This window comes from Apodemus sylvaticus, chromosome 20, assembly GCF_947179515.1.
Source record: "Apodemus sylvaticus chromosome 20, mApoSyl1.1, whole genome shotgun sequence".
NCBI classification, from domain to species: Eukaryota; Metazoa; Chordata; class Mammalia; order Rodentia; family Muridae; genus Apodemus; species Apodemus sylvaticus.
Genome location: NC_067491.1, coordinates 2,285,268 through 2,310,479, shown reverse-complemented (window position 1 = coordinate 2,310,479; position 25,212 = coordinate 2,285,268). Strand labels below are relative to the sequence as shown.

General features: G+C 53.3%; 1 protein-coding gene across 3 annotated transcripts; it reads right to left on the bottom strand.

The window, feature by feature from the left end:
- Positions 1–169: 169 nt before the first annotated feature.
- Positions 170–25,212, bottom strand: C2cd4c (C2 calcium dependent domain containing 4C). 3 transcript variants are annotated; one of them, XR_007974660.1, is made up of 3 exons: positions 25,037–25,212; positions 22,950–24,462; positions 170–267 (listed from the first exon to the last, which is right to left on the bottom strand). XR_007974660.1 is itself a non-coding variant. In XM_052165753.1 (2 exons), exon 2 carries the CDS (start codon positions 24,432–24,434, stop codon positions 23,166–23,168), a length of 1,269 nt encoding a protein of 422 aa, XP_052021713.1. In that variant the 5' UTR covers positions 24,435–24,462; positions 25,037–25,212; the 3' UTR covers positions 21,878–23,165. The 3 variants fall into 3 exon arrangements, 2 of the variants coding, with proteins under 2 accessions (XP_052021713.1, XP_052021714.1); XM_052165753.1 differs by lacking the exon at positions 170–267 and having other exon boundaries at positions 21,878–24,462; XM_052165754.1 differs by lacking the exons at positions 170–267; positions 25,037–25,212 and adding an exon at positions 24,898–25,006 and having other exon boundaries at positions 21,878–24,462.

Sequence of the window (25,212 nt, the reverse complement as noted above, 5' to 3'; positions counted from 1 at the left end):
CCAGCACTCTGGGAGGCAGAGACAGGCGGATTTCTGAGTTCGAGGCCAGCCTGGTCTACAGAGTGAGTTCCAGGACAGCCAGGGCTACACAGAGAAACCCTGTCTCAGAAAAACCAAATCCAAAAAAACCAAAAAAAAAAAAAAAAAAAAAAAGAGAGAGAGAGAGAGAGTATGCAGCTCTTGCAGGGGACCTGAGTGTTGGTCCTGGTAGATCACAAATGCCTGGGGCTCCAGCTCCAGGGGCTCTGACACCATCACCAAGGCAACCTGTAAAAGAAAGCATTTAGTTGGGGGTTTGCGTCCTGTGACAGAGAGTGAGCCCAGGATGACCATGGTGAGAAGCATGGCGGCAGGGAGGCAGACATGGTGCTGCAGCAGTAGCGAGAGCTTCCCTCTCAGCTACAGGTAGGAGGCGTAGAACAAGAGACACTGGACCTTGCACAGGCCTTTAAAAGCCCAGTGACATACCTCCTCTAACAAGGTCGCACCTCCTAATCACCCCAAAACAGTTCTATCAACTGGGGACCAAGCATTCTGATATGTGAGCCTGTCTCAGGGTTTCCATTGCTGTGAAGAGACACCATGACCAAGGCAGCTCTCAAAGGACAGCATTTACCTGGAGCTGGCTTACAGGTTCAGAGGTTCAGTCCATTATCTTCATGGCAAGAATCATGGTAGCAAGAAGCTGGAAATAACCCAGCTGTCCTCAACGGAGGAATGGATACAGAAAATGTGGTATATTTATGCTATGGAATACTACTCAGCTATTAAAAACAATGAATTCATGAAATTCTCACACAAGTGGGTGGAACTGGAGAATGTCATCCTGAGTGAGGTGACCCAGTCACAAAAGAACACACATGGTATGCACTCACTGATAAGCGGATATTAACCCAGAAGCTTGGAATACCCAAAAAACAATTCACATATCAAATGAGGCCCAAGAAGAAGGAAGGAGAGGCCCCTGGTCCTGGAGAGACCCAATTCATCAGTGTAGGGGAATACCAGGACAGGGAAGCTGGAAGGGGTGGATTGGAGAATAGGGGGAGGGAAGAGGGTTTATGGGACTTTCAGGGAGGGAGGATTCAGGAAAGGGGAAATCATTTGAAATGTAAATAATATATTGAATAATAAAAAAAAAGAATCACGGCAGCATGCAGGCAGACGTGGTGCTAGAGGAGCCAAAACTTCTACATCTTGATCCAAAGGCAGCTAGGAGAGGACTCTGCCTTCCACAGGGAGCCAGGAGGACACTCTCAAAGTCACCCACACTATGACATACTTTCTCCAACAAGCACACACTTCCCAATAGTGCCTCTTCCTACAGGCACTTGATTTTTGATTCTTTAATGTTTTAACCTCCCCTCCAGCCCATCACCAACCAGAGACAGTGGAAAAGAAAGATTATTAGGATGCAGAGGAAGTGGGCCTATTTGGAAATAGTTTGGGGCAATTCCAGTCTTCATTCTTAGGATACCAGCAGTTCAGTCTACTAGCAAACCACCAAACAAGAATCAGCAACTTCCCTGGTGGCGCACGCCTGTAATCCCAACACTTGGGAAGCAGAGGCAGGCAGATTTCTGAGTTCAAGGCCAGCCTGGTCTACAGAGTGATTTCCAGGACAGCCAGGGCTATACAGAGAAACCCAGTCTCAAAAAACAAAAAACAAAAAACAAAAAACAAAAAAGAAAAAAAGAAAAAAGAAAAATCAGCAGCTTCAGTCCAGTCTACTTGGCAGACAGCGGCAGCTCAATCTAGATGAAACTTTGAGACTCCGCCAATTGGCCTGAGTCCACAGAGGCAGCAAGAGACCACTGGAGCACCGTGAGAAGTTCTTTAGTGAGTTACTCTAGATTAACTCACGTTATGACAAGTGAAGATCACCAATGCAAGGCGAACCAATACAGGAGCATCATCAGCAAAGACTAGGAAGGCGGAGCAAGGCTGCAGTGGTGTCCCACTGTCTGTGGTCATATTTATGTTCTTCCTAAACATCATGTGTCCTTTCATTTGTCTGTCTGCCTCAGCAAAACATCCTGATGACCTGAATCTCCAAGGAAACCAGAAATTTCCTCTTCAACTTCCCGTGGGCCAAGTGTATTCAAACCACCACATCCCACTCTCTGGTCCCAATAGGCTGGTGGCCACATCACAGTACACATGTACTCAGTTCAATTTCAAAAGTCTCCATAGTCTATCACAGTATCGGCACTGTTTAAAATTTCAAAGTCTCTTCTAAGAGTCACCGCAATCTCTTTGATTTATAAATTTAACTATAAAACTGTAACACCTGATAAAATCAAAAAAGGCAAATTATGTATTTCCAACATACAACGGCATAAACTATACATCACCATTCCCAAAAAAAAGAGGAAAGGGGCACAGTGAGGAAACACTGGGACAAACCTCAGCAGGGCAGACTCCAAACCCGGTGTCTCTGTCTGATGTCAGAGTGCTCTGGTGGCTGCTGCCCTTCCAGCTTTGTTGACTACAACATGATTCTCCCTTTGGCTGGTCACACCCTATCTGCAGTTCTCCTTGGAAGGTGTCCCAAGGTTCTGGCATCTCCAACATCTGGGTCTCCAAGGTAAGCCTTCTCTCTCTCTCTCTCTCTCCCCTCTCTCTACACACACACACACACACAGGAAGATTCCACAGCACCTTTACTCCTGTATCCCTGACAAATTCAGAAACACTCAGCCGCCAAGTTCTACTGCCTGCTTGGAAGGGAGCCTGGCCGCCTCCCTTGAATTAATTTGCATAAACTTTGACTTGCTAACGCTTTTTAGGACCCAGCCTTTCCCTACCAGGGGTTGCAGGATTAACTGGGTGGGGTCCTGCCCTGGGGGTACCACTCCCTTTATTCCAGTTTATCACCCGGCTTTTCTTTAAACTTTTCCCATCTCTGAGCACAAGGCTTTGCTTCAATATCACACTCCCCAGCTCTTTTTCTCCTCAAACTGTACATTTTGGGTTTTTTTTCCTTGATTGCCCCTTTTCACTGCAGATATGCATAAGAGTGATTACTGAAGGCCTGGCAGTGGTGGCGCACACCTTTAATCCCAGCACTTGGGAAGCAGAGGCAGGCAGATTTCTGAGTTCGAGACCAGCCTGGGCTGGTCAGAGTGAGTTCCAGGACAGCCAGGGCTACACAGAGAAACCCTGTCTCGAAAAACCACAAAAAGAAAGAAAGAAAGAAGGAAGGAAGGAAAGAAAAGAAAAGAAAAGAAAAGAAAAGAAAAGAAAAGAAAAGAAACCTCAAAGCCCAGCCTAGTGACACACCTCCTCCAACAAGGCCACACCTCCTCCAACAAGGCCACACCTCCTCCAACAAGGCCACACCTCCTCCAACAAGGCCACACCTCCTGATCCTTCCTAAACAGTTCCACCAACTAGGGACCAAATACGTATGCTTATGGGGATCATTCTCACTCAAATCCTCCACACCTATGGCATATACTCACACATACATAAAAACAAAACATTAGGGACTGAGAGACGGCTTAGTGATTAAAAGGACTCACTGCTCTTCCAGAGGACTCGGCACCCACATCAGGCTACTTACAACTTACTATGACTCCAGCTCCAGGGGCTCAGACTCTTTCTGCCTGCCACAGACACCAGGCACACATGTGATGCGCATAAAAAGTCCACACAAGCACAAAAATAGATCCATTATGCTCAAGGTGGGAGCATGGCAGTGTCCAGACAGACATGGCACAGGCAGAGCTGAGAGTTCTACATCTTCACCTGAGCGCTGCTAGGAGAAGACTGGCTCCCACAAGGTTAGGAAGAGGGTTTTAAAGCCCACACCTAGCCGGGCGGTGGTGGCTCACGCCTGTAATCCCAGCACTTGGGAGGCAGAGGCAGGCAGATCTCTGAGTTCGAGGCCAGCCTGGTCTACAGAGTGAGTTCCAGGACAGCCAGGGCTACACAGAGAAACCCTGTCTCGGAAAAAAGCCCACACCACAGAAACACACTTCCTCCAACAATGCCACACAAACTCTAACAAGGCCACACCTCTGAATAGTGCCACTTCCTAAGCCAAGCATATTTAACCCACCACAAGGTATAATATATAACTTTAGCACTCAGGAGCAATAACAGCAAATCTGAACAGCAGCGAGATGACGTGCTCACCTGTTTTTACATTAACATTAACTCTCGTTAGAATGTATCGTGGATACTAGAGGACATAAGTCAGCTCCAAGAATCCCAGCACAAAAAGACCCTTCTCTGTTTGATACACAGAGAAGGATGACAGTACTGTCTTTGCTGTCCATGAATTAACCGTTATGTTTCTACAAAAGCAGAAAGGGTTGTGAACAATGCAAACACCATAGTCATACACAGGAGGCTCTGCATGGAGGGAGTTCAGCCACATTGGTCAGTGTGCGCTACGGCAGCACTATGCATGTCCAGAGCTGTGGTGAAACTGTGCGATACTGCACAGGAGAACACAGCCGGAGACTGTAGCGAGAATTTGGGTTTCTAAACACAAGCAAACAAACAAAAAAAGAAACAGAGAGAGAGAGAGAGAGAGAGAGAGAGAGAGAGATCACGTCTTCATTTTAACCCCAGGTGTGGGATGTGGCTGCGTTGGACTGTCCGAGGCAGCTGACTATGATTTGCTCTGTGCTCTAGCAGAGGCGTGGTTTTGCCAGCCGCAGGTGGTTTCTGGGATTGTGTAATGTTTGGAATTCGGGGAACTTCTCAGAGGCTATATAAACGCTAGGGGCTCAAGCAGAGGGTTGTTGATTCAGGGGCAAGGGGCACTACTAGTCGAAGTGCGTTAAGTAGCCGTGCACAAAGAAGAAACGAGAAGAAATTAGATATCCTGCTGGTGAAGATCAAATTCGCCCCAAGGAACTCAGTGCCCCTGATCAGCAGACGGTAACCTAACAATGATGTCCCCCCCTTTCCAACCCCTGACCTTATTTAGGGAACTCTTTCCTCTCTCCCTCCGTTTTTCCCTTATCTGGTGTTAGGGAGTTGTGGAGAAGGGTGGAAGAAAGAGGAACCCACAAATCAGCCAAAAGACAGCTATAAGACACACCTCAGGTTTGCTATGGTTTTTATTTCAAGTTCCTTTTTAGATGTTTTGTGCTTCGAAACCTCTAACTGATGTCCAGTTTTTTATGACCAAATATTCAGTCATGTGTGGAGTTGCAACCCACAGTTTAAGAAACCTGATGCTTATTCCCGTTGGTTCTGGAAACCAGAGTCAGAGTGGCTGATATTAACGAAGGATCTACTCTAAGGCTGAGACCCAGACCCAGACCCAAACCAGGCTCTTCTATGGAAGAGTTCCCTGGGTTTGACCGCACTGATCAGGAGTTCACCTCCGGAGCCCTCAGCTGTGGACCTCAGCCTGTACACACAGGAATGATCTGGCCTGCCCAAGGTCACAGAGATGGCCCGACTTCGGGGACACCATCCGTGCAAAGACAGGTTATGGGAGAAAAGGTGCCACGCATCGGCCCACATTTTTCACAGGCACTCGGGCCAGCCCAACTGTGAGAGCAGCCAGGCTGTCCAACCACAGAGGGAGCCAGACAGGACAGCAGTGCACAGGGTCGCGGCATCAGACACAAGCCCGCCCATAGCACAGATCCCAACCGCCTCCCACATCGCCCTGACTTCAAACAACACAACCATTCCTCTGCTCTGTATCTCCACTGTTACCGCCCCATTCTCTTCTCTGCTCCTTCGCCTCCTCCGCCCTCTCCTCAGCCCCCTCCCCACTTCTGTGCTCCTTTCAGCCCGCCCCCTTATATCCTCCCCTCGGCCCCCTCTCCCTCCTTCCAGGACTTCTCCCGGCTCCATGATGCCCTTGACCCCATCCCCCTCCCACCCCACCGTCCCTGACCCCGCCCCCGTCCCCGCCCCCCTGGATTCCCTCCCTCAGCCCCGCCTCCATTTCTCTCCGAGCATCAGGACGTCCATGCTCCTCTCCGTTTGTTTTGGACCTCAGCACTTTTCTGGTGTTCGATTTCAACGTAGACATCACGTTTCCCTTTCCCGACGCGGTCGAGGCAGGAGCCTGAGCTCCTCCGAGGTCCAGCTCAGCAGTGCTGCAAGCCGAGACCATGGTGATGCTCATGATGGCCACTAGGTGGTGGCCTACTCACGGCCACTGGTGCCCTCCTGCGTCAAGGAGGCTCCAAGTCTCCCAGGAGCTGGGCAGAACTTACAAACCAGAAAAGGATGCTAAGTAAGCCAGCGCGGATGAAAACTATCATTGAACAAATCTTAGGGCCAAAGTAGCCTTGCTGATACTGTAGTCTGCCTCGAAGATTCACGGGTGTGCTCTTCCCTGGCTCGGTAACCTGTGGCTCCAACAGAACCAGGAGATGCATAGACTGTTGCCCGGATGGGAGCAGGGCTGAAACAATCAATACAATGGCGAAAACTCAGACCTTTTTTCCTGGATTCCAGCTCCTCGGCCTTCCCAGGGGCAAAGTCTCTGTTTGGCACTAACAAAGGTTTGACTTCCCAGCATTCCTTGAGCCCGGAGGCACGGACGGACGGACGGACGGAAGCTGTAGAACACAGCTATCTTCACCTCCATTCCTTTCAGACTATTCCACGCTTCCCGGGAAGGCCCCACGCAGGACCTGGCTACTTCCAGCTCTGGCGTGGGCTGCGTGGCTTTTCTGAGCACCTGAGCTGCGCCGGAGGAGGCCCGGTTGCCCCAGCAGCACCACTGGTTCTTCCAAGGTCCCACAGTTCCGCAGAGTGATCACAGCTAGGAAATGCAGCACACAGGGCCACCGGGAGCTGGGTGCTGCCTGGGGACCCAAGCTACCCTTCAGCCTCTGTCCCTACCCCATAGCACCCTTCCAGGTGCTCTCCTCCGGCAGCCAGGCAAGACTGTTTTCCATCTGTACAGAAAGGCCACCGTCCTCCCTGCCGAGTGGTGTCAAGGAGTACCCAGGAGGTAATCTAAGAGAGGCCTTCCACTTGGTCTCCTCTGGTTGTATGTGAGTCCTGCTGGCTGCCCTGATAAATGTCAAACACTGTACAGTCAGCTGATGCAGATTCAGGGTTGGGCTGTAGCTCTGGAGCAGAGTGCTTGCCTAGCACGCATGAGGTCCTAGGTTCAAACACCCTCACCAGCAAGGTAGGGAGAACTCATTCTCTCTAAGTCCAAGCCAGCCTCACTGAGCTAAAGCTACCTGTCCCGAGGGCCAGGAACCTTCATTAAGAGTAGACTGTCAGGGCTGGAGAGATGGTTCAGTGGTTAAGAGCACTGACTGCTCTTCCAAAGGTCCTGAGTTCAAATCCCAGTAACTACATGGTGGCTCACAACCATCCATAACAAGATCTGACTTCCTCTTCTGGTGCATCTGAACACAGCTACAGTGTACATACATTTAATTAATTAATTAATTAATTTAAAAAAAAAGTAGATTGTCCTCATAGATCTGAGACGCCAACGCATGTGATGTTGAGCCAACTCAGTGAACAGCAGGCAGAAGCGAGGCGTTACTGTAGCCAGCGCCATAGCGAGGGCAGCATGGAGCACAGTAGGAGGTACACGTGGAGCCTGGGCACACGCAGTGTGGAGGGCCCGTGGCAGGAGGTGTGGAGCACACACACGCCCTGCAGGAGCAGGGGTCGGGGAAGGGTCTTCACACTCCAGCAGGGATGGGTGGCCGGTGCTGGCCCCATGTTCTTGTTTTTCTGCCCCTAACCCTGCGTTTGCTAAAGCATCTTATGACCATACTCAGAGGAAGTCTTCCACACATATCATTATTTCCCAAACTCTATGAACGGGGCGGGGGCGGGGCCTCTATTCTTTATCCTGGGACTCTGCGATTCTTCCCCAGGGTAGAACATCCCAGAATTTGCTTGCTCTACGGAGACAGAAACGTAGGAGCTGACGGCAGCTTTGTTCCGATTCTCACGTTTCCGCCTCTTCCCAAGGCATTCGGGAGTTTCAGTGGGGACCTGAAGGTCCCTAGACATCCTGCATGGCTGTGGGCAGAGGCTGCCGTGAGCATCCTCAGGCCCGGGCGGGCGTCGGGAGGCAGAGCCGAGCTGCAGTGCGGTCCTCCTTCCTGGCGCTCCCCAGCGCAGTCCGGTTCCTATGGAGACACCCAGAGTGGAATCGGGCAGAGCTGGGCTTCCCGCCATGCGCCACGCGCCAGGCGCTCTTGCTCTCTCGCCTGAGACTAAATTAAGTCGTCTCGGTGGGGGAGGTGGAAAGAGAGGATCTAAAATGAAGCGGGGTGAGTCAGCACCGGGGGCCTAAGGGGATGCAGCCAGTGAGGAGGGGCCGCGGCGCGGCGCCATCTCGGGTTTATTAATAGACACCGGGTCTTCTGTAACTCGGAGAGGTGACCACCCCACTCCACGCCAGGAGCTCCCCTGGTCCAGAGAAACACCTAGGAGCCCAAACAGGACCCAGGAGCCCCTGGGCCAGAGGCCTCGTGCGTGCGTGCAGACCTGGTGGGTGGGTGAGGCTGGGCGCTGCAGCAGCTCTGGAGAGCACAGACGGGGCACACCACCTGCCCGCACTGCCCCTCTCCAGCCAGAGGTGGAGGCCCCTGGAGAGCCTCCGGGCCCAGGCTGGCTGGCAGAGTGCGGCACTCCCATCAGAGGGCAACCGAGGGCCTTGATGGCAGATCTGGCTCAGACTCAGGAAAACTCGTGGCTCATCTAGATTAAAATTCAATTCTTACTCACGGGGCTGAGCGGTGTGTGCAAACCCCGCTGCTGGTGAGATAGAAGACAGGCCTTCCAGGTACTCCGTCTGCTAGGGCACGGGGCGGGGGTACATTTCCCTGGGTATCACCAGGGAGCTCTAGCTCCTCACTGCCTCAGCCCCAGGCCGATCTCACCCATCCCCCCACCCTAAAATGATGGAGGTGGGTGTGACGACTGAGGCCGATCTTCCGCTGTCAACTTGACTCACAGGAGAAGAGACAGCCTCATGAGGAAATGTCCCCACCAGCTAGGCCTGTAGGCAAGTCTACGGGAACGTTGTCTTGATTGACAGTTGATGTGGGAGGGTCAGCTCACTGGGGACAGTGCCACCCTGGGAAGGGGATCCTGAGGTACATCTCCAGGCTCCTGCTTGAGTTCCTGCCCTCCCTCACTTCCCTTGTTAACAGACTACAACCTGTAACCAACAGCCTGTAGGACTGTAACCTGTGCACCCTCCTCACAAGCTACTTTTTGTCATTGTGTTTTACCTTGAAAACTAGGACAAGAGGGGAACTGTGGGAGGAGAATGGTGGGAGGCAGCAGGGAGGAGGACTGAGGACTGTGAGAGGACAAGAGAGGATGTTGGCAGGACAAAGGGAGGAAGATGGAAGGTATAGGAAGACAATGGTAGAGCACGGCGGATGGGGAGGGTGTAGGAGGGGGAGGATGGCGAGGGAGGATGATGATGGGAGGATGGTGGTGGGAGGATAGTGGGAGGATGGTGGTGGGAGGATGGTGATGAAAGGATAGTGATGGGAGAATGGTGATGGGAGGATGGTTGTGGGAGGATGGTGGTGGGAGGATGGTGGTGGGAGGACAGTGGTGGGAAGATAGTGGGAGGATGGTGGTGGGAGGACGGTGGTGGGAGGATGGTGGAGGATGATGAACAGTGGTTGGTGAAAGGAAAGATAGGAAGATAGTGGGAGGATAAGGGTACAGTTATGGGATGGATTTTTGAAGTGCATGACAGTCAGTCACTGGGCCCCTTCCACACAGAGCTGTATTAGTTTCCTGTCGCTGTGATAAAACACCCTAGCAAGGGCTGGAGAGATGATGGCTCAGCATTTAAAGCATTTGAAGGCACAGGTTAAGTTCCCACCACCTACACTGTGATTCACAGTTTCCTGTAACTCCAGTTCCAGAGAATCCCAGGCCCTCTCCAGTCTCTATTGGCACTGTAGATTCATGGTATATAGACATTCATGCAAGCAAAGTACACAAAAATAAAATTTAAATGAAGAAAATATTAAAATACTCTAACCAAAAAAAAAAAAAAACTAAAAGAGAAAGAGCTTATTTCTACTCCCATTTCATGGAGTCCATCCTGGGGGCAGCAGAACAAATGGTCACATTGTATCCAGTCGGGAATCAGAGGAAAAACCGTACTCAGCTCACTTTACTTTGTATCCAGTCAGGAATCAGACAAAAGCCGGTACTCAACTCACTTTACATTGTATCCAGTCGGGTCAGACAAAAGCTTACTCAGCTCACTTTCTCCCTCATCTGCCCACACGCCCTTCCAGAGACACAGAGATCCCCCTGCCTCTTCCTCCCGAATGTTGGGATTGAGCCTAGCTCGCATTCCCCCCCCCCCTTTTCTCCAGGCCAGGACCCCAGCCCAGGAAAGGCGCCATCCACGGTTGACGTTTGACGTGGGTGTTCCTCCCTCAGTCAAGCTGCTCTAGACAACCTTCACTGACATGGCTAAGGGCTCCGTACAAGGTAATTATTATCCGTCACTGCTCTCATCTATTTGACACCTAAACTTACTACTTCTGAGCCCTAACCTTCCTCCCCTTGTCTCCTGTGTCCCCCAAGGCTCGTGGCCATCTTATAATGCAAAATACATGCCATCCCATTTCAAAGGTCCCCACTCTGTAGTCTTTAACGGCTCTAACACTGTTTGGGGGTCCAAGATATCCCTGATTGTGAGCACCTATAAAATCAAACACGATCGCATATCGCAATACATAACAGCACACAATAAACATTCCCATCCCAAACAAGAAAAGATGGGATAGGAGGGTAGGTATTTGCCAGACCAAAATAATAATAAAATCTAGAACCATGCTGTAAGAGTCCACAGCCCTTTGACGCTGCATCTTCCAGACCCGGATGCTACCGCATCCTGCTGCCGGGTCTGACACATGGTGTCATGTCGGTTGTCTAGCTTAAACTCCCTCGGCTACATTCTTAGTTCAGGCTGTCAGCTTTCAGGGAGGTTTGCACGTGGGTCTCCCTTCTGATAAACATGGTTTCACACAGATTTTGAGTACCAACAAAAATCACACCAGAACCAGCTCTGGGGAGACAGATCAACTTTAAAGCAAGAGTTGTATAGTTTTGGAGAGGGTAGGAATATCCAGGGTGGGGCAAAGGGCAAGGTACTGAGATGCCTCATTAGCATGGGAAGGCACCCCAGGGATCGCAGGGGCTTGCTAATCAGGTTCTTTTTTTTTTTTTTTAATTTATTTATTTATTCTGAGACAGGGTTTCTCTGTGTAGTCCTGACTGTCCTGGAACTCACTCTGTAGACCAGGGTGGCCACAAACTCAGAAATCTGTCTGCCTCTGCCTCCCCCAGTGCTGGGATTAAAGCCACTGCCCAGCTACTGATCAGGTTCTTATCGCGAGAACAGAAGCTGAACCTTCTAATCTAACCAAGGCTACATGACATCCTTCAGGTAGAGGTGGGGGGTTGAGATCCCCAGATTAGGTCAGAGAAGGAGAAACCCTGCTGACAAAGGAAGTCCACTGTTTTGCTGCTAGGCTCAGAAGGCTATCAGGACAATGGTAGACTTCGACATTAGCCTACAGGGCAACTTTTTCATTTATATAAGTGGGAGCCTTTGGTGGGGTCTTGCCCCAAAGTCACACTGCCTACCTCCCTAGTATAAGGTAGGAGGCTTTCTTTCTTTTTTTAAGATTTTTATATGTAAGTACACTATAACTGTCTTTAGGAACCAGAAGAGGGCGTAAGATCTCTTTATGGATGATTGTGAGCCACCATGTGGGTGCTGGGATTTGAACTCATGACCTTTGGAAGTCAGTGCTCTTACCTGCTGAGCCATCTCTCCAGCCACCCGGCAGGAGGCTTTCTTTATTTCAGTATGTACCTAATGCCCTCGGAGTCCAGAGGAGCATCAGACCCCCAGGAACTGTAGTTACAGCTATAAGCCACCGCATGGGTGCTGGGAGTTGAACCCAGGTCCTCTGCACGAGCAGCCAGTGCTCTACCGACTGATCCATCTCTCCCGCCCTGAGTCCACTAACTTTACATCCAGCCTCATTCAAGTTCTCCAGACAACGCAGAATGAAACCAGATTCTTGGGCTTCGTGACTACCTCTTAGCTCTCATTACCCTCAAGAACAATGGTCCTCAACCTACAGGTCTCAACCCCTTCGGCGACTGCATATCTGATAACCTGCACATCAGATAGCACATCAGATATTTACATTACCCTTTATAACAGCAGCAAAATTACAGTTCTGAAGTAACAACAAAATAATTTTATGGCTGGGGTGTCCCTACGATATGAGAAGCTGTGTTAAAGGGTTGCAGCATTGGGTGGCTTAAGAACGCCGCTCTGAACCCTCGTGAGCCGGGCTGAGAGAACTTTCCTAGGCCCGGCTCTTCCACATTCCTCCCTCAAGCTGTTCCCGCGATCCTTGAACCACATGGTTGGGTCTGCTGAAGCCGTGACCGGTTCTTTCTGCTGTGACTGAATGTTATTTTTATTCAGCTCAGGGCCCCAAAACATGGAACAGCGCATGTTTTTTTAATTAGTTATTGATGGGCGAAGGGCCCAGCCCGTTGTAGGTGGTGCCATCCCTGGGTTGGTGGTCCTGGGTTCTATAAGAAGCAGGCCGAGCAAGCCATGAGGAGCAAGCCAGTAAGCAGCAGCCCTCATGGCCTGGGCATCAGCTCCCGCCTCCAGGTTCTGGCCCTGTTTCAGTTCTTGTCCTGACTTCCTTCAACGATGGACTGAGATGTGAAAGTGAATGCCAAATAAACCCTTTCCTCCACAAGTTGCTTTGGCCACAGGGTTCCAACCCAAGAGCAGTAACCCTGCCTAAGACACTCGCAGTTGATGTGAATCTTCACACACGATCTAGACAACCCCACGGGCAGGGCCAGGAGGCTTGGCCTCCAGGAAATTCTAACCCCAATCAACTTGATGACTGACATGAACCATTGCAGGGACTGTGACGTGTGCGCTGAGAAGATTCCCCACGTTCTACTCATATATTTTTAACTAACAGACAATCAACAGTACAGACTCAATGAACCGTGATGTGGAAAATTTTTGGAGGGGGGGTTGTTGTTGTTGTTGTTGTTGTTTTGAGACAGGGTTTCTCTGTGTAGCCCTGGCTGTCCTGGAACTCACTCTGTAGACCAGGCTGGCCTTGAACTCAGAAATCTGCCTGCCTCTGCCTCCCAAGTGCTGGGATTAAAGGCGTGCGCCACCACCGCCCAGCTCGTGACATGGAAATTTAAGGGTTCTTGGGAAAGTCAGTTGTGTTGGATGGAGTCCTGCTGGGGCAAATATGAGAAGGAATGTTTCTCTGAAGCAGACACAGGTAAAAGGACCTTTTGCTGAAGCAGACGCGTGAAGGAACGTTTTGCTGAAATGGACGCAGGTTTTCCTGCTAAGGCAGACTCTTAGAGGAACATTTCATTTTGCTGAACAGACCCGGGAGAGAGGATGTTCTGCTAAAGCAAGCACATGGAAGAACACGCGAGGAAGAATTCTTCACTTAGGACCCTCAGCATCGGTCTGAGTAACTGAACTCCATCTGTCAAAACCCCGTGGAGAGAAACGCACCGGAAACCTTCTGGCGGTGAGCTGTGGCTTCTCGTTGCTTCCACAAGTTGACTGACAGAGTGACATCAGCGAGAGAGACTCACGTGCTGAGGCAAACACATGGAAGACATGTGACGTTTGGAGGGAGTATGAATAGCACCCAACAGACTGCGGCAGAGGCTGAGCCAGGCGCGCTTACAGCGCGAGCCGTGCAGTGCTTGCTGGTCTCCCGTCTCTGTTCATCTTCTCCTCAGCTTTCAGCCCTGGCCCCTCCGGCTGACTTGTGCTGTTTCGGCTGAGGCCTGGCTGTCCCTGCTAGGTCATGGCCTCCACTGCCGCTATCCTGACACTGCTGAACTGGACTGCGGGTGTATCCATGCAGGGTTTGCAGGTGGACTGAACTGTTGCTGCTGACCTGTGATCTGAACTGCTGATTTCCTGACGATGCAGATGGGACTTGCTCCAAAGAACGTTTCTAAACAGGTCCACTTCCCCCCACCCACCCACCTCCCCACCCCCATATCCTTTCTTTTCCACTGCCTCTGGTGGGTGGTGGGCTGCAAGGGAGGTTAAAACATTTAAAACCATCATTAAAAGTAGGCTTTCAGGACTGGAGAGACGGCTCAGCAGTTAGGAGCACCGGTCCTGAGTTCACATCCCAGCAACCACGTGGTGGCTCACAACCATCCGTAACAAGATCTGACTCCCTCTTCTGGAGTGTCTGATGACAGCTACAGTGTACTTACATATAATAAACAAATAAATCTTTTTTTTTAAAGTAGCCTTTATAAAATTGAAGTTACAGAACTGCTGTGTAATTGCAGTAAATTTCAAATAATATCAAATTATAAACCTCAGTTCTGCGTCCTCAACACTTCCTCTTTCCAGAGACCCACACTGTGTGACTTTTCATTCCTGACTCTCATGCACTGCACCACACTTAAGGTTCGTCCATGCCATCGTGTGTGCCAGAGCCTTGTTCCTGTTCACGGCTGAATAATATTTCAGCCGGTGGACCAAGCATCCATGTACAGACAGCCCAGGCCTTTCCACCGCTGGTTAAATAAACAATGCAAGTATGAATGAGTTTTGTGGAGTAGTGCCTTGTGATTGTTTGCCTTTCTTTTCTGTGGATCTAGATTCAACTTTCTCTCTCTCTCTGTGTGTGTGTGTGTGTGTGTGTGTGTGTGTGTGTGTTTTGTTTTGTTTTTTCGAGTCAGGGTTTTTCTGTATAGCCCTGGCTGTCTTGGAACTCACTCTGTAGACCAGGCTGGCCTCAAACTCAGAAATCCGCCTGCCTCTGCCTCCCTGAGTGCTGGGATTACAGGCGCGCGCCACCACCGCCCGGCTGGATTCAGCTTTCTAAGGAGCCCACTGCCACCAGATTGCTCCAAGCTGTACCATGTGACTGTTCCAGTCTAAGGTGTGATGGTTCAATTTCCTAGCAGCTTCTTTGGCTGACATCTGTGGCTATGAAGCGTTACCCCATGGTTTTTTATTTTTATTTGGGTTTTCCTGGGTGGCATAGTGGTTTCTGTGAACGTGCTGCCCTTCGAGACTCTAGTGTAGCAGTTCTCAACCTCACTAATGCTGGGCCTTTTAACACAGTTCCTTATGTTGTGGGAAACCCCAACCATAGAATTTTGTGGCTACCTCGTAAATGTAATTTTGCTACTGTCATGAATCCTAATGTAACTGATATGCAGGATATCTGCTATGCAACCTCTGTGAACAGGTTGTTTGACCCCAAAGGGGTCACGACCCTCAGGTAGAGAACCGCAGCCTAGAGAATTATCTGTTCAGTTCTTTTGTTTTGTTTTGTTCTGTTCTGTTCCGGTTTGGTTTGGGGGATTGGGGACTTTTTGGCTTTTTGAGTCATGGTTTTTCCGTGTAGCCTTACCTGTCCTGGAACTTGCTCTGTAGACCAGGCTGGCCTCGGATGGGGAGATGCACCGCCCTGCCTCCCAAGTGCTGAGACTGACAGTGTGTGCCGCCACACCCAGCCTGCTGTTCAGTTCTTACTCATTTGTCACAGCTTATGGATTCTGGGTACTTGGCCCTCTGGAGAGCAGAGAGCACAAGGACCTTGCCTTGGTGGCCACTACCCATGAAGGACACTGATCTCCCCAAAGGCCTCTGTCCTCAGGGTGGCCACCCTCTGTCTTGCCTACCCCATCCTTCATGCTGTGTGAGACCAGAAACAATGTATCTTACAAATTAATGGGAAACCATAACAGAGAAATTATACCTTTCAGGTTAAGGGTTCTATTTCCAGTTAAAACCACTAGACTAAGTTCCTGTTTGTTCTATGTTAAGTCCTTGCAAGTTAAGGTTTCTTATTTATAATTAACAATGAGTTCCTGACTCTTAGACCTGATGCCAACTGCTTGCAATCCCTCTGTCTTAGGATTTTACTGCTGTGAAGAGACACATGGCCAAGGCAACCACTTACGAGACGACGTTTAAGTAAGGCTGGCTTACGGGTTCAGTCCATTATCATCGTAGCAGGAAGCATGGCAGCATCCAGGCAGGCGTGGTGCTGGAGAAGGAGCTGAGAGCTCTACATCTGGAAGGCAGCCAGGAGGAGGGTCTCCTCTGCACGGATAGAGCTTGGCCATAGGACCTCAAAGCCCACCTGACAGTGACACACTTCCTCTGACAAGGTCACACCTCCTAATCAAGTCACTTCCCACGGGCCAACCATATTCAAACCACAACCATGCCTTTCACATGATGACATGTCTCACTCGTATCCCTTCCCTTCCGTTATATCCGTCTAACAGTGCCCCTGCGAACACCTTATGTCTCCTCTAAAAGGAACTTCAAGAGGCCAGCAGGAACTGTTCTCTCAAATCCCAACTTAGGGTGAGGCAGCTGGTTGGCCAGTCCCAGATGCACCCCAAATACAGCTTGCTTTAACCGGACAATCATGGGTTTAGTCTTTTCTCCTCGTGATTCTCAGGTTAAACAGGACCAACATAGCCACTCCTCAGCCCCCTCACAGGTTTCATGGGTCACTGTCGGTGCCGTGAGGCTGCAGCTGCCCGGGTCTGTGTGCTTGGAGCGGGTAATGGTGACTGCTCTGTTCTCAGGACCCTGGCAACTCCAGTCTCTCGAGTGTGCACTGCAAACTCTGCACTCTTCTCCTTAGCCAGATCCTCCCCATCTCCCTCCTGCCCCACAGACCTCCGGCAGTGCGCCTGGGGGAGGGACCCCTTCAAAACATCTTCAAACCCATTACATGTGCTGGCGAGATGGAAAAAGGTGCTTGCAGCCAAGCCTGACAACCTATGTGTGATCCCAGGGACCCGTATGTTGGAAGGAGAGAACCATATCCCATGGGTTGTCTACACACACATGCATACACACACACACACACACACACACACACACACACTAGATAGATGACAGACGGACGGACGGATGGACAGACAGACAGACAGCCGGACAGACAGACAGACAGACAGACAGACAGACAGACAGACAGATAGATAGATAGATAGATAGATAGATAGATAGATAGATAGATAGATAGATAGATGATAGTGTACTGGCTGGTTTTGTGTGTCCACTTGACACAGGCTGGAGTTATCACAGAGAAGGGAGCTTCAGTTGGGGAAGTGCCTCCATGAGATCCAGCTGTGGGGCATTTTCTCAATTAGTGATCAAGGGGGGAGGGCCCCTTGTGGGTGGAGCCATCCCTAGGCTGGTGGTCTTGGGTTCTATAAGAGAGCAGGCTGAGCAAGCCAGGGGAAGCAAGCCAGTAAGAAACATCCCTCCATGGCCTCTGCATCAGCTCCTGCTTCCTGACCTGCTTGAGTTCCAGTCCTGACTTCCTTTTGTGATGAATAGCAATGCAGAAGTGTAAGCTGAATAAACCTTTTCCTCCCCAACTTGCTTCTTGGCCATGATGTTTGTACAGAAATAGAAACCCTGACTAAGACAGACAGACAGACAGATTTTTTTGAGACAGTGTCTCATTATGTACCCATGGCTGCCCTAGAACTTGCTATATAAACCAGATTGGCCTCACACTTGTAGAGATCCACCTGCATCTGCCTCATTAGTGAAATCACAATGATGATATAACAACTAATTTAACTTTAATAAACCTGTTCCCCAGAACAGTGGGTGAGTCCCAGGCCTGTCCCCATGCAGAACACTCCTTACTCCCTGATGCTACACACACCACCCTGACCTGATGCCTCCCCCTCCAGGAAGCCCCCAGTCTCACCCTCTCTGGTAACACATCCATGTCCTGACTGGAGTCCTTGACCGAGCAGGAGCTCAGACACACAGGAACCATTGTCCTGTGTCACTGAAGCTACACCGTTGTGGGCTGCCAGCTGGTCACCTGGCTACCTGGGCCGCCCCTTGGCAAGGTGGCAAGTTCCCAGAGTAAGTGGAGAGTGGATTAGAAATGAGGACAGGACCACTTCAAGGCATGGTCAAGGAGGGGGCGGGGTTATTGTAGATATGAGGGAGAGGGCAGCCAGAGGCGTCTGGAAGAGTCCAGAGCAGGGAGAGAAAGTACCGGATTGAAAATGGCAGCCAAAAAAAAAGAAAATGAAGCCAGGCGGTGGTGGCGCACGCCTGTAATCCCAGCACTTGGGAGGCAGAGGCAGGCGGATTTCTGAGTTCCAGGACAGCCAGGGCTACACAGAGAAACCCTGTCTTGAAAAAACCAAATCCAAAAAACCAAAACAAAAAAGGCCCGCCGAGTAGAGCGGGCCGGTAAGAGGAGGCGCAGGGGGAGAGGACAAGAAAAGAGGACCAGGAGCCAAGAGGAAGCAAGAAAAGGGTGAGGACCACGCTTGGACAAAAAGGCAAGTTTTGATTGGCATCAGACGCTCCTGGGCTGGGGAAGGTGCAGGGAGGAGGGATAAGGAGAGAAGGGAGGAGTCCTGGGAACGGAGTGAACCTGGCTGCCAGCTTGCACTTCGGAATGCTAAAAGGCACCGTAGTTACCACAGGCCATGGTTCCTTTGGGATTTGATAGTTGTTACCCGGTCTTGTGGAGTCACGACACACCTGACTGTTGCTCTAAAGTGCCCAAGTTGAGAGAGGGCTGTGGGTGTCGTCTGGGACACAAGTTGCCCCGGCACCCCCTTCTTCTATAGACTCAGTAGCCAGATTGGAGCACCAACTAATGCCCTTTAAGCGCCTTCTATATGCACCGTTTGCTGTGTACAGCCAGGGCGCTTTGAGCACTAACTGCATACAGCTAACATTGAATACTGGCCGGCTCTATCATGTGGCCAGCAGTTGGTGACACTCGGTCCCTTTCTCGGGTTAAGAAAACCCAGAGCTTGGAAAGGGACAAAAATATCACTCTTGCCTTCTTGGTATCACCGTAGATCAGGGCTCTGCTGTGGTGTGGTGTGGCATGGCATGCCGTGGTGTGGTGTGACATGGCATGTGAGTTCTGAGGCCGACCAGTCCAGGCTAATTCCCCTGAGGCCTAAAGCCCTCCCTGTTTCACTCAAGACACCCAGTAGACTTGGCAGACCCCCCTCCCCAGGAGTCAGGCCCAACCCGGCCCTCTCTCTGGCAATGGGCGAGGCTGACTCTTAACCCAGCACTCCAGGGAGCAGAACACAGGGCTGGGTGTCGCTCTCTACCCCTCCATCAGGGTAGGATGCAGGGTGCTGGGGAGGAACTGAGTCACAGAGAAGGGACAACCTGCCAGGAGTTAAACCAAGGCTGCCCTGCACCTGGAACAGCCCTGAACCAAGGCCGACCATGAGTGACCCTGAGGACAGGCGCTTATGCCAACCATTGTAAAGAGGGTAAACAGGTGGCCAGCTCACGAACCACACCCTGTAAACACCCGGGTGTTCATTACCATGCGGCCCTTCCCCCACTTCAACTCCAGCAGTTTGAAACCCAAAGTCAGTCAGCTGAGCTGGCTGAGGGCCCCCTCCCACCTAGAACAGGAGGGGAGTCACTGCCTGCAATTATCACCTAATATGATTGTGTTAATTACCATTGCAGAGCGTGAAGACTGAGTCCAGGGTTAACACACACACACACACACACACACACAGTCAAGTAGGAAACAGAGGCTTGAGCTGAGCACGTGAGGAAGGGAGGCCCCCAGACAGCCGCAGTTCCCCACGTGGGCTTGGGGAGGGCAGGTGGGGTTTCACGGATGGACAGCTGCAGAGTAGGGCGTACAGGGCGTGCGTGAGTCATCCCTGTCGCCCCACCCTTCCCCCACTCCCTTCCTTGGCCCCCCCACCCCGGACCCCTTTCCTCTGCTCCCTTCCTAGGTTCAGTGCCCTCTACAGATCTCAGGCAGGAGGCTCGTGATTGGCAGGTGTCCACTGCCCAGGCATCTAGCGCTGTGTCCCTGGTGCGCTTCGTCCTGGGGCATCCCAGGACGGGGACCTCACCCCTCAGCCATAGGCTTACTGCCCCAGCGTGCATGATGGAAGCCTTCAGGCTAGAGCACAGAGAGGACTTCCTTACCTTTCCAGGCTGAAAGGATGCCCAGCCATGGACAGCGGGCACAGCAGGACCCAGCGTGGATGGACCCCTCTCCCTCAGCTCAGGGTTCCTATGCTAGTTCCTCTGACGAAGGCGTATCGGCCATGACTGGGGTCCACTAAGGGGCTTCTGCCTCTGAGCACCCGGCTGAGTGCTGCATCTTCAAGGGAAGACAGCTCAGGAAGCCAGGCTGGAAAGGTGCGTGCTGACCTCTGCCATCTCCACAGACCTTGTGGCCTGAGCCCCCTGGCAAGGCAGAGAGAAGTCCTCCTGGGACTCACACCAACAGGCAATGCCAGGCACGGTCTTGTGCTCCCTCACACCCAGGCAGTGTGAGGCAGACTGGGGACCAGGCTCAGAGGGACTCTCAGCCTTGGGCAGCAACAGTATTGGAAATCATGATGAGGGCCCTGCACTTTGGTCCGGGGAAGTCACAACCCTTGTGACTCAGAGACACGGGTGAAACCTGGCCAGAAAAGGGCACCCACGCATTACATATGGACACGGGTAAACACACACACGCAAAACATGTACAAACCAAGACAGGGATGTGTTCAGAGCCACACAGGGTGTCAGTGCGACACACAGAACACTTGCTTCCGAGAGATGACATCAGCTCTGGGAAGGCATGAATGTGGCCCAGGAGAAGGCCAGTTGCCCTGGCAACCCATCCTAGGACCTCAGCCTCAGTGGTGCTCATCGGCCGGCCCCTGGCAGGAAGGGTTGCTAGGGACCTTGAGCCGGCAGGGGGGTCCCAGTGGGAACACAAGAAGGACGTGATGTGCCCTGGGACACTAAGCTACTGAGCAGGCCTGGGCAGAGAGGGACACAGAGTCAGTCCTGCCCTGGGGTCAGGGGGTGTGGGGTCCTTGATGGGGATCAGAGAGGCCGCAGGGCCTTGGTGGACAGCAGGAGCTGGGCTCCGTCAGTCCATAGCCCTGAGCCTCCCGCCAGTCACCAGGGCACCCGGGCTGGGTTCTGCTCACTTCCCCTCTGTAGCCACAGACATGGCCAGCCCAGCCCCCCACGGTCTCGGACTTCCCAGTTTCTTCCCCCCATTGCTGCTACTCATGCCCAAGTTGGCAGAAGGCCACAGGTGTCACAGTACAGCAGGTCTTCCCCTTAGCAGAGGTCCCACCCACCCCCGGGACAGAGGCTAAGAGCCCACATTGACGGAGCGGTCCCAAGGTGATGAGGGGCAGCGGAGCCTTCCCCTCTAGTCTGCCGTCCAGCTAAGGCGTCCTCACCCGGCACCTTGGTGTGCTGGACATGTGTGCGCGGGAATGGCGACTCCCAGGGACTCGATGTTCCAACTCCAGGGTCAGAATCATCTCTCCGCAGTGGCTCACTGCAGAGAAAACCCTGTTCCAGCTGAGAGGCCCTAGAGGGCTTCCGGTAGGAAGTGCCTACCACCTAGGCAGCAGCCTCTAGGCCTGTCTTCCGGTATCCCTGGGCCAGGCAGGTCCAAGCCAGTTCCTGGTTTAGGCAACTGGCAGCACCTAAAGAGACCAAGTTGGCAAGACTTAAAAAGAAAATGGAGCTGGCTCTCTGGGGACTGCACAGCTTGCTTCCCCTCAACCCTCCACCAGATAGCTGGACTTTCCGCAGAGTCTACAGGCCTCCAGCACCTCGTGGGATATCCACAGTGTACACACCGCGTGCGGGCTGTTGTGAGGACCGAGCCCACCCCGGGACCCGTGAGTCCTCATCACAGAGGCCAGGGTCTCCCTCCCTCTTCTGTCTTCTGTTCAGCCCCAAGCAGCAGAGGAGCAGTTTAAGAAAGGTTTTCCTCACCCCAGGTTCCCCCACCCCGCCAGCCAGCCACAGTGAAACTCCTGTTGTTATTAAACACAAACCAAGCAGGCCTGCACCCCCGCTCTCCCCAAACACCTTTACTGCACTAAAAACAGCATTATAAACAAACACATTTGGGGGAGGCATCTTAAGAGATTCACATACAGTCAACTGCAAACAGATATCAAACAGTGCAGGGTATAAAAAAAAAAAAAACCAGGGCCCCACAGAGCATAGAGGGTGGGAGACAGAAAACAGGAGACCCCTGGGACCCTCTGTCCACCGCTCCAACTGACCAGCCCAGGTCCTGGATGTGCCCTAGTCCCAGAGACAATGGGGACCAGGCACGGGGAGAGGGGCGGTGTTCAACTCCAAGGTGCGTAGCTCGCCTCAGGGGTCCAAGCAATCAACCCCAAAACCCTTTTCTAGAGGGACAAGGGCTTCTGCAGTTTGAGGAAACAGCAAAAGGCAAGGGGATGCTGGACCCTCCCCCATCCACCATTATCCAACAGGCGGTCCACTCTGTTCTGAGTCTTAAGAGTTTGTGCTAGACACAGCACATTCAGGGAGCCCATGAATCCCACCCCGTGAGGATTTCCTGTGCAGGAAAGACACACACACATGCACAGCCTGGAACCCTGCCCCCCAACACAAGCTCGTACACGTGCGCGGACACACACACACACACACACACACACACACACACACCACCGACCACAGCTACAGCTTATTTACAGGGTGAGGAGAGCCACAGGCTTGAGGCAGAAGCCCTGGGGTACAGGTGGCTCTGGCGGGGATCGGCGGCCAGAGTGGAGGGTAGCCTGTGCCACAGAGCCATCAACCAAGAGGCTCCGCCTCCTTCAGCTCTCTGCACTCTGGGGTTCGGTCTTCCCCAGCTCCCGCTGAAGGCCAAGCCCTCCTGTCGCTCTGGATGGAACATCAGCGCCAGAACTTGGGAGGCTAGGCCTACCTGGAGCCAGCCTGGCCAAGGAGGATGACCTCCCACAGACTGGGGCATGTCACAAAGTTCTCAGGGCGTCTGAGCAACCAGACTGTGCAGGGGGGAAAACACCCGCGTGCAGCTAAGGTGTTGGGGGAACAAATTTCACACTCAGGGAACTCTGCTCTGGGTCCCAGCTGCCTTACATACCAGGATCCTGGGACTGCTACGAACCCCACAACTCTGTGCGGATGGGCCAAGGTAGAGGGGGAAGGGGTTCCGGTCAGCAGAGCAGTGTTCGCCCCCGCAGCCCATCTTCTAAGAAAAGAGCAAGCCTTCCTCTAAGAGACCCAGGCCACAGGCCCCGCCCACCCCCGCCCCGCCCCGCTCAGCCGAGCTGAGTACCGAAGGGAGGGACCGGCGACCTCACAGAAAGGGCAACAGGGAGGTCAGCGGCAGTTCCTCCTCCCCCAGGAGAGTGTCCCGCTTGAGGCTGCTGCCCTTGTTAACCACCTTGATTCTGAGGGCCAGCTTCCGCACACTGGCCGGCCCCAGGCCGTCAAAGAAGAAGTCCTCGTTGAAGATGGGGTGGCGGCTGTTTTTGATGATGGTGCTCCGCTGCTTCTGCAGCTTCCCCGGCACCAGGCACAGCCCCACGCAGCAGTTGATGCTCCGGGCATCACAGGGCCGCTCATACAGGCCCTCGGCCGCCAGCAGGCGCACGCGCAGGCGGGCCTGAGCAGCTTCGTACTCGGCCAGCAGCCTCACGCTGCCCCTGGTGCCCATCCTCACGGTGTGCTCTCCACGTGGTGCCTGGCCGGACTCCGGACCCGGCTCCGGAGTAGCCCTGCGTGTCAAGCGGCGCCGGACACCTGGGCTGGTGTCTGGTGTGCTGTCATCCGCAGACAGGGAGCCATGGCGACCTACCGACTGTTTCAGCTGGCTCACTTTGGCCTGGCTGTCCTGGGCGAAGCCCTTGAGCAGCGACACAGAGCGAGACAGCAAAGGGGACCCGAAGGGGGACGACTCAGCAGAGGACCCCGTGTCACTTTCCCCGCCACTGAAGTAGCGACTAGGGCTCATCAGGGCCCCCCCAACCTCCCGGGATCCCCCATCACCTCCGTTGGCCTTCGCCCCTGCTCTCCGGCGGCCAGCACCAGGGGATCCGACCTGAGCCAGGGCCCCGTGCTCACTGTGGAAAAGGGACTCCTTGCGTCTGGTGTGGGGGCTCTCGGCCAGTGTGGCAAAGCCGTAGGATGTCTGAGCCTTGGGCACAGAGGGCAGTGACATGGCGCCCTGCGCCTGGGGGTCAGCGTTGGTGGCTTCCTCGGCTGTCCAGTCCTCCGCACTCTCTATCTGAATCACGTGTCGCGTGGCCGCCTTCAGCAGGCTCCTGCTCTCTGAGGCCAACTTCGCCGGCAGCCGGGGACTGCGAGGTGCTCGACGGGGCCCAGGGGAAGCCAGGTTTTGCTCTGAGGTGGAAGGACCCAGGTCCGCCTGTCCCTCGGCCTCTGTGGGGCCAGAGGGCAGCTTGGGCGGGATGAAGAAGTCGGGGATCTTGTCCGGAGTCAGCACATTGCTATACAAAGGGCCCTTGGAGGCCTTGTCCCCAGCCTCGCCACCCACCCCGCGGCTGGCTCCGTTCTCCCCAGAGCCCCGAAGTCGGTCCAAGAACCACATGTTGGTTTTTCTCATGAGGGCAACAGGCAAGAGACCAGGGAGTCTGGGGAAAGAAATAGGAGTCAAGAGGCGACACTTGTGCTCAAAGGTCACCCGTCAGGGCTGTCAGAGGGTGGGACTTGTGTGGAGGGGTCACCTGTTAGGGTTATCAAGAGGTTGGCATTTATGCGCAGCAGCTGTCAACTGACTTGTCAGGGATGTCAGGGGGTGGGACTGGACACAAGAGTCACCAGCCAGGGAGGGCCCATGGGGTTGGCACCTGGCTCAGGAGTCCCCAACTGTCAGGGTCGGAGCCAGCGCAGTGGAGGGTCACGCTGAGCACTTGGGGCGCCCTGAGCAGGGTCATTCCCCACGGGAGCTGGGCCCGGCCTATATCCTGCGCACCCACCCACCACCTCAGGGGTTTGGGGTACCCCCCCCCTGCCACCCGGGAACCACAGGCCTGAGCATCCCGGCCCCGCCCCCGGCTGCCACCCACCTGTGGCTTCGCCCCGCTGCTGCGCTTTGCGTGGGGGGAGGCGGCGGCGGCCCTGGGCCCGGCGCAGCGAACTGACCGCGCCCCCGACTCCCTGTGCGCGGGGTACGGGCACAGCCACAGCGGAGCGCGCCGGACTCACCTGGCCCCGCGGGTGGCGGCGACTCCGGAATCCGGAGCTCGGCTACGACCTGGCGCAGCTGCGAGCGAGGCGCCTCGGCAGCGCAGTGGCCAGCTCTCGGCTCGGCGCGGGAAACCGCCCACCAAGCTGTATTCCCCCGAATGCGGCCGCGCGCCCGCGTCCTCGCCAACCGCGAG